Source organism: Acyrthosiphon pisum, chromosome A1, assembly GCF_005508785.2.
Source record: "Acyrthosiphon pisum isolate AL4f chromosome A1, pea_aphid_22Mar2018_4r6ur, whole genome shotgun sequence".
Lineage (NCBI taxonomy): Eukaryota > Metazoa > Arthropoda > Insecta > Hemiptera > Aphididae > Acyrthosiphon > Acyrthosiphon pisum.
In genome coordinates, this window is record NC_042494.1 from 118,503,189 (window position 1) to 118,512,573 (window position 9,385).

The 9,385-nt window shown below is 30.0% G+C and overlaps 2 protein-coding genes across 2 annotated transcripts; one reads left to right on the top strand and one right to left on the bottom strand.

The window, feature by feature from the left end:
* Positions 1–89: 89 nt before the first annotated feature.
* LOC100572751 (protein XRP2-like) lies at positions 90–4,892 on the top strand. The gene is made up of 7 exons (XM_003248889.4): positions 90–709; positions 1,050–1,259; positions 2,691–2,863; positions 3,032–3,167; positions 3,436–3,571; positions 4,428–4,580; positions 4,700–4,892. Exons 1-7 carry the CDS (start codon positions 645–647, stop codon positions 4,811–4,813), a joined length of 987 nt encoding a protein of 328 aa, XP_003248937.1. The 5' UTR covers positions 90–644; the 3' UTR covers positions 4,814–4,892.
* Positions 4,893–5,889: 997 nt separating this feature from the next.
* LOC100572849 (vesicle transport through interaction with t-SNAREs homolog 1A) lies at positions 5,890–7,955 on the bottom strand. The gene is made up of 6 exons (XM_008191395.3): positions 7,604–7,955; positions 7,431–7,519; positions 7,304–7,362; positions 7,076–7,232; positions 6,801–7,003; positions 5,890–6,721 (listed from the first exon to the last, which is right to left on the bottom strand). The coding sequence occupies exons 1-6, from the start codon at positions 7,609–7,611 to the stop codon at positions 6,572–6,574; spliced, it is 666 nt and encodes a 221-aa protein (XP_008189617.1). The 5' UTR covers positions 7,612–7,955; the 3' UTR covers positions 5,890–6,571.
* Between the last annotated feature and the right edge of the window lie 1,430 nt (positions 7,956–9,385).

Genomic DNA, 9,385 nt, shown 5'->3' on the forward strand with positions numbered 1-9,385 from the left:
GATGAACTATCATACTGTTCTTTGGGGTTTTTGATTATTGGTGCATTATATTTATCCAGAATAATGCTCATAGTTTATTTAAGTATTGAATAAAACAAACAAATAGCGTTTAACTTGACTACAATGTTAGATTATTTTATATAAAAAAATATAACTTATTGAACTAAACTATGCTGACCTGGATTTCGAAAATAATATATTGTTTGTACTCGCATGAGTAGTTTCAGAATTGTAAAAGTCATCATCGTAAATGATGACTATATAAAACATAAATGATTTCCAGAATTTGAATATAATTTTTGTCAAAAGGTAGGGTGTAATCATGTTGCACTAAAATCATTCAAATTATTATTGTTGTAATAAATGTTTGTTTTTTTTTTTTAATATATCAGTTTACCGCATTTATAGATATTTTTAATCGTTAGAATTAATTTTTTCGTGATAGCATTGTTACTTTATCAAACATTTCACATATTATTTTTAATACTATTATTTGAGTAATGGCATTAAATAAAACTTGTGTTGGTACACAATAGAAATGAATGATTTAATTATGTATAAACTGAGGTTGCCGTGGAAACGGATTTTTGTATACATATTATTACAACCAAAGAAACAATGACAATTCAACGTTTGTGCAAAAAATGGGATGTTTCTGTTGCAAAACCACTGGGGCTGCCAAAGAGCCAAAAAAACTGGTGTACTCATGGTAACTATATTTATATTGAATTGTATAATATGTGCTTTGATTCAGGACATCTGGATATGAATGATTAGGTAGGTATGAATTCTTATTAGATTGGTAATGTATTTCTCAGTAATAGCCGAACAAGGGGTATTTTCAAAGAGAAATTGGAGGTGTTGAAGATCCTATTTTTAAATTAGTCTGTTATGATCATGGATTATATAATAAGTATCTTCACATATCCACGTTCAATAATCATGAGATTCATTATTTTTTCATCTAGGAGGGCTATGCAAATATTTGAGGGGCTAAGTCTATAACTGGTCAGTACAATTTATGATCGATTGATTCATTGGGTTTACAGGGTTGAACGAAAACACTTGGACCCTGCGGATTATGTAATGGAAAATTTGAACGGCTGCACGGCGTATAAGTCTCCAGGGTCAATTGGCGGCCAACAATTTGTTGTACGCAATTGTCAGGACTCCAATATTTACTTGCTGGACCATACTGGTTCAGTAACTGTGGATGATTGTCAGAGATGCACAATTGTGCTAGGACCAACCAAACAAAGGTAAAAATAAAAATAAAAACTTGTAAGAGGTATCAATGGGAGATTTATCAGATTGAGAATTAATGTTGATACTTGGTAGTGCCAAGTAAATGCCTGACTGGGATTTTGACCATATGAGTAGGTATGTATCTACTGTCACTTGTAAGTTCATATTCTTAACATCACTTTTCTTAACTTGGCATGAAAAAAGAAAAAAGATTATTTTTACAAAAGATTATTAAGGGGGGGGGGGTGGAGTGGCCGAGCGGACTAAGGTGTCGGTAACAATGCGCACCGTTGCCAGTTTGATCCCGGTCACGGGTGGCATTTCTCTCCGGGCAGACATCTGTCGGGGGGACCGTGCATGGCAAATCATGAATACTACCAAAAAAAACACACACGTGTACACAAGTCTACAGTACCCTCCCCCAAAGTACCACCGGCTAATGACCTTAGTAGTTGAAGCCTTAACCCTAATAAAAAAAAAAAAGATTATTACATTTTTAAGTTTTGTCAATAAGATGTAAATTAAAGAGGACATCACAAAGAAGGTTTCAGGCATAAATTTAGTCCGATAAAGATAATAAATAATTAGTTATTATTAATTAAAATAAACGTATAAATTGTATACCTATAGAATATATTATTATACATATTGTGCGGAACGGCGGCCCGCGGGTTTCTAGCTATCTGTAACCTTTTTTTTTTGTGTGTGTGTTTAATCGGCGAGTAGATATGAATAATTGTTCCGAGAAGTAAAATTCAACAATCTATCCATATTATAGTATTATACTATATGTATCTATCTATATACATAAATTAAATATATATTCCTTTGGACGCGGCATCACGCGTGAACGGTTGGACCGATTTAACTATTTTTTTTTTTTTGTTGTATTCGTAATTATCAGGAGAAGGTTCTTAACTCTGAAGTAAGATCATTTTGAAAATCCACCCAAAAAGTAGAAAATCTGGATGTAGGTGCTATAAAATTATTATTCTTCATTTATGTATCTAATTTCGTCCAAATTTAGACTTAAAATATCTATAAAAAAAAAAACTGTTCAAATATATTTTTTTAGATTTTTCGTTAACAGTATCAACTATTTATGAGTAGGTAACCTTGCTTAAAATTTTCAATCCTTAGCCATAAAAATTGTATGCATATTTTAGTGAAATTTTGGTCAGTAATATCTGAGCTCTACGAGGTCATCAAGTTATGAATAATATTGTACTACATTTACAAAATTTTTAATCCAACAAAATTGTCAAATTTTTATAAATACCTCAAAAAAGATCAGTATATTTTGAAAATTATACAGTGTAAAAAATTATAAACTGAACTTTTGGTGAAAATTTCAACAATCTATAGTTATTTATTTTTAAGTTACACCAAAAAAACCAAATTACTAAAACTGATTTTGGTCATTGTATTTGATTATTATTATTCAGCGTTTTTGTGAGGGATACAATTCATTCAACAGTGGTAGTTGCCTGTGGTCAGTTTAGAGTTCGTGACTGCACATCCTTAAAGATTTCATTGTTTTGTTCTACTCAGCCGGTGATAGAGTCCAGTCGAGAATTGCAATTCAGTTGTTACCAGTTTTATTACAACCAATTGGCTGGTAGGTATTTCTTGGCTAATATACATAATATAAAATAGAACAGGAAGAAAATATATATAATAGGTGATACTATTACTATATCATCAATGTGACATCGTCATCGGTCATTCATATCTGTTGTAAACTACTATAATAACTATTATAAAAAGTGTTTTTGCCCTTAATTAGATCAATTTGTCAAAGCCGATCTTAATATATGGAATAACAATTGGAGAACCGTGTACGATTATACATGGAACGAAGGTGACAATTGGGTGGTAAATGAAGAGCCCATATTTGTCCAGTTATCTGAAGAATTACACAAGTAAGCATATAGTTACTAGAACGACAGATCTCAAGAGATTGCAAATCAAATATACCTAAATTAGTTTTTTTCATACCTACCTAACACTTTATACAAGTATATTTAAAATCTTAGAAGTAGATTTGGCTAATACCTAACTTTAATAGTTCTTAAACTTAATTTAATTGTATTAAAATGAGAATTCTTTTTTCTTCTATACCAATGTGGTCTAAAAATGAAAAAAACATTTGTTCATGCCTAAGACTTATGTGGCTGTATTGTTTCTTAGGTATGGAATTACCAATGAATCCGAAAAATCAATTGTGCCCCTCACCAAATGTAATCAACAGTCTGGAGAAAATTGCTTTGTTGCTTTTGCATGTGGAACTGAAGCTTCACGTTTTGTACAAGCTTTACAATCACATGTAATATAAATTATAATTATATACTATATACATATATTCAGCAGTGCGACTTGTGCTATGGGTACACAGGAGCATGTGATTCACCCAAAAAAATTATATAAAAAATATTATATTCCTATAGTAAATCATAATTGGTCATTTTTTCTCATGATTGTCTGTAATAAAAAAAAGTTTTTGCAACTTTGTGTGTTGAGAATTGTGTCTATCAACGATTAAATAATTCGTAGAGCACAGATTTTTGTGTTACGGACGGCCGTATAATTATTAGCTACATTCTTCGACATGTCAGTTAGTAATACATGTTTTTTGGAGCACATTTAATGTCTGCACTGGAACTATATTTTTATTGTGCTGCCATGTCGCACAAATCGTTGAAACGATAACACACCACTGTACATTGGCCATTAATTGCCGATTTAGATAAGTACTAAGTAGGTAAATTATTTTAGGTATGTACCTATAACAAATTTAATATTTTTTTTACCATCTTACATAGATAGGTATCTTATAGCTAATAAGTACATTTTTTGTGCACCACCTTATGTGAACTTCGCCACTGATGTTCAGACTAACAACTATAATAGGATACATTAAAAATTATATTACCTAACCCTATAATTTATGGAAACATTATTAATGTTATAATAAACTATAAAAATATTATATCTAATTAGTTAGTAGTAAAACAATACATTACAATAAATAGTAAGTTTTGATTGAGTACCTACCACTGATAATATTAATTTTATCCTAACTTAACTTACTATCTATACTGTCTACATCCTATGAACCACTTAGGTATGGCCTTAACAAGTTCCTAAGAAATATTTTATTAAAAGTGATTGTTGTTTTTCAGGAAACAGATTTATTGCTAATAAAATGCAATTATAGTGATGGCAAAGATGAAAAAGTGTTCCAAGAACGAGCCAAAATATTTGGGAATAAAAAAGTTGAAACCATTATTGGATTACAAATACAGGGGCCACATGCTATAAGCAAATGTTCAGCGGTAAGGTTCACTATAATAAAGTATAGAAGTATTGCATTGTCCTCTGACAACTGATCATCCAAAAATATTAGGCACAGTACAATTTTAATTTTAATTATCTAAATTTTTTCTTTTAATAGATTTTAGCTAATGATTTTCCTCAGTTCATAACAATGATCAGTAAAACGGACACTGAAGCGAAAGAACTAATTAAGGTGTTTTTCCACATATTTGAGAGTGAATTTCAACCATAATGTTTAAATGAATTTGATTTAATTTTTATAAAATTATTCCACTGTCTTAATATAATATAAACATTATTTAAAGACAATATTGTAAGTTTAATTTCAGAAATAGTTTAATAGAAAATTTTAAATTAATGAAAAATTAATATTTAAACATAATGATAAGTGCATTATATAAAATAATGTAAATCATGGTTCATTCAATACAAATTTGCAATATATTTAAATTTTGTACTTAGTATGTTCTAAAAAAATTATTATATTTGGTACTATATTGTACTATTTTAAGTAGAAAATTTTTCAGATTCAATTTTATTGTGTGTTGTACCAATCTGTTATATTCTAAAATTAAAATTAAACTATTGTTCAGTATGCTCCTCGATTATTAAGAGGATGTTAGTGCACTGTTTGTTTTCTCTCTGGCCCACACAATATAGACAAAACACATTCACGCAATCATATTTTTTTTGGTAATGCTTTTGAGGGTATTCACTCTTTAATATATAAAACTGTCTAAATATTGTCTTAAAACAATTTATTATCCAATAAATGTGTAAAGTTTTTTTTTATTTTTAAGTCAATTAATAATAAAATGTAAAACTGATATTATGTGAAACCTCTAAAAAATTACTCTATAATTTTTGTATTAGATGATTTTACATAAGTCATAAAAAAAGATTTTACGTGAATGCGTTTTATCTATATTGTGCATGGCCGCACGGGTCTGAGTTAAAACAAATGTTGCATCAACTCTAATGGAAGATTTGTTTGGAAAAATATTGTTAGGTAGACTACGCTTACAATGAGAAGATCTTGGTGAAAAAGATTTTAAAACAGTGAAACCAAGTATACAATGGAGAGAATTTGCAGAGAACAGGAAAATATGGCTTCAAATTTGCCTGAAGGACTGGTCTTAAAAGGCCCAAAAACCACAAGAATTATTTGAATTTAACTTGATTATTACAATTCAATTGCATATTGAATGATAGTCATATGACAATATTATTTATTTTGCCAATCCTCCAAATAAATTTAACTAGACAATATGGTATTACTATTGCAGCATAAAATTAAAAGAGCTGATATTAAATAATTCAGTATAATTTATTTTAACAAGGCGGACAAAAATAATACATAATTTGTTTTTAAGCACATAAATAAATTTAATATGAATTGACATAAGAGGATCTCACACCCGCAAATATTGTCTCCGTCTTACAAATGTACAACATAACAAATTTTCTGTTATTTTTAAAATTAGAGTGAATTGACCTATTATAAAATGTAAAAGTAAGATTATTATACGAGGCATCTCAAAGACTTTTATTGATATCTTAATTAAAAAGTAAATTATGAGCTATTTAAAATTCTTTTGTTTTTGTAAATTTTAAAATTTACAAAAAGGCTAGGTAATAATTTATTTTTAAATTGTAAGTTATTTACCTATTCCCCTAATTTTAGATATAACAGAGTAAAATGGATTATTGTGAAACTAAAAATTGGTATGCTGTACGATTATGAGACAGAGATAAACATCAGGTGTTGCATACTCTTAGTTGTATGATGTTACCATAAGACATCTATAGAATTATTAATAGACATTTTTATTTGTTAAGACAGTATTTAAATATTTTACGTTTATAAAGATAGTTGTTCAGAAATGACTGTTAAAATTATTTCAAATATAAATAATAACAATTATATTGTAAATTAAAAAAGGCAATAACAAAACTAAAACAAGTTAACCCGTGAAATAGGAATGTATATTCAAAGGAATGAACGGTAAAATGCAAAGATCAAGAGAAAACAAAATGCTGCCATAACACCAAAGAGTATGATTTTGTGTTGTCTGGAACGAACAATTATGGCATTTATCATTCGGGTGCTTCTACCAAGGTCTGCATTTGCATCTCTGAGCTGCAACAGTACAAATTACATATGAAAAACATAAGTTTAAGATACTTTAAGTCAAACGTAAAGTGATGAACTAAGTTACCCTATTAAAAGAGTTATGCATAGTTTCTCGTTGGCGATTTAAATCTGTCAGTATTTGTGAACCAATTTCTTCAGTCTCAACGGCAATACGATAAGTATTATCCAATTGTATTCCTGATTGGTTTAGACGTTCAGACGTATACAGTAGCCTCTGTTTTTGTTCTGAAGTTACATCTTCACTTTCAGCAAAATTATTATCATCTTCTGTAGTATTTAATTTAAATAAACAATTATTATGAATCTACAATAAATATTGTGCAGTGCCTACCTATTTACTATGTAATATACATAAATCAATGTTGACCGTACATTTTGCTCGGGCAAACTCCTTTGCTAATCTGTGCAGTTCTGCCCTGTAACTAGCTACTCGATTGTGCAGTTTAGCGCGTACAGACACATCGGATTCTTTGACCGACAGGTCCATTTGTTCCAACTTGAAAAATATTGAATATCCAAGTAAAAATACCATAATATAGATACCATAATATTATTTATTTTACTAACCAAATCATGCACCTCGTCGAGGTTTCGTTCGATTTCTTTGATGTAGTCATTTCTATCGTCTGTGTATATCAAAAAAAGAATTGTTAAGACCCCACCTCTGAAGGTCCATGTGTTAATTATTACTCACTGCTCGCTATATGGCCAAGTCTGCTGATTTTCGATGTGATCTCAGCACTGGTCACACCAAACTGCTGTTCGTAGTCGGCTAATAATTTGCTGTAAAGGAATAAAATATTGCAGGTTGCATTAAAAAAGAAAAAATTAAATTACGGTTTGCACTGGCAGTTCGGGTGTAATTACTTTTCCATCTGCAGGACATCAACAGATTTGACCTAAATCAAAGACATCGCTGTCCAGGAAGTCGAGGACACGGGAACGAGTGAATGAAAATATGAAATACTTCGTACCGCCACCGCAGCAGGTGGTCTGAAGTTTCGTAAAGCAAAATCACATCAAGTCAATAATGCCTGCAACGGCTGGTAATTGCAATGGTGTTCATCAGAGTTTAGACTTTAGATACGATTAGTACGATTGCATCATGGTCGTTATACACTTATAGTTTGTAATTACTTTGTATGGCTGTAATCTGTACTGTTGAGTGGTGACTGCTGTAGTGTTGAAGTTGTCATTCAATAATATTGTACTTTCGAACTTTTTTCCTTATCACATTGTAATCAATATAAGTGACGTCATCAAATATACCACGTCGTATCACTGAACAAAATAGAAGCGAATAAATCAGCGATACAAATCAGCATTCATGGCAGCGCCGGCCTGCCTGCCATCATGCGATCTACAGGCAAAACCATAGACCTTATACTAGTATAAGGTCTATGGGCAAAACTTAAATTTATTTATGTTGCCTTCTTTCCTAGGTATATTAATAATTGCCTTATAACCACGATTAAAGATATCTTACAAGTTACAATGCCTCTATACCACAGAATGACACAGATCCTACTTCTAATATTTTATTTATCCAAATACAAAATAAATACTTAAATATTTTTAAATGAATTCGTGTTTTGGTTGGGGATGATAGAATTAATATAATTAATATAATTACGTCTATCATGGGGTTGGGTACAACATTTTTCCAACCAATTTTCGTAACGTTTTATTGACATAGAACCACAAATCAAAAATAAAAACAAAAAAAAAATGTAATTAAATTTCTTGGTAACAAAATGTAGCATGACAGCCTACTTGGTATTTTCCACCGAACTATGCCCAAAAATGTATTTATGATTTCTCATTTTTCATTGCAGGCTAAAAACACCTAGTAACATGCTACTTGGAAATTTGTTAAAGGAATACGTTCTGTTCCTTGTTCCTTGAAAAAAAAGAATCAGTTCCCTTGTCGTTCTATTGGAAAATTAACGAGTTCCTTTTTTAGTTTCAAATAAAATAAAAATTCTTATTTAATCATTAATGTTTTTTTTCGTATTATGCATACTTCTTTAATTTTTATTTATAATATTATATGGCTACAAGTAGATACATATTTTATATGTTTATGTAATATATTATTATACATTTTGAGATTTTCATCAAAATTAAATTTTTGCGTATGTCGATTGTCTTAACTTCGATACTCGATAACGATCACTATTTAGCAATATACAATATACATTATACACATTGAAAAAAATATATCTTAATTTCAATTTTTACATACTTATCTGTGTAAATTATTGGAACTAGAAAAGAACGAACAATTTTGTTATTTTTCCTTAAAAAAAGAACTATACATAGTTCAGTTTCTCGTTCTTTTTTTATAAAAAGGAACTCGTTCAACATGCCGTTCTTTAAAAAGGAATCCGTTCCTTTAGAACTCGTTCATTCCAAACACTGTATGAAGTATAGTATTTAAATACAAAATATTTATTGATTGATAACAATTGTTGGCAATCCCCAAATATTATTATTAGGTACAGTGGCGTATTTCAGGGGTACTGGACCCCCCCCCCCCCCAGAACATCTCAAAAAAAAAAAACTTACATATTTGCTGACCCCGGGTTTATTTAGGCTTTCGCGGACATGGTATTTTCCGTGAACAAAATATTTATATGAAATATAGTT

Bases quoted from the DNA above. Each gene is read 5' to 3' on its own strand.
- LOC100572751 (XM_003248889.4), top strand. From the start codon at position 645: ATGGGATGTTTCTGTTGCAAAACCACTGGGGCTGCCAAAGAGCCAAAA. The intron at 710-1,049 runs GTAACTATATTT...TTGGGTTTACAG, and splicing joins AAAAAACTGGTGTACTCATG to GGTTGAACGAAAACACTTGG. The intron at 3,168-3,435 runs GTAAGCATATAG...ATTGTTTCTTAG, and splicing joins TTATCTGAAGAATTACACAA to GTATGGAATTACCAATGAAT.
- LOC100572849 (XM_008191395.3), bottom strand. The intron at 7,363-7,430 runs GTGAGTAATAAT...TGATATACACAG, and splicing joins ACTTGGCCATATAGCGAGCA to ACGATAGAAATGACTACATC. The intron at 6,722-6,800 runs GTAACTTAGTTC...GTACTGTTGCAG, and splicing joins TGCATAACTCTTTTAATAGG to CTCAGAGATGCAAATGCAGA.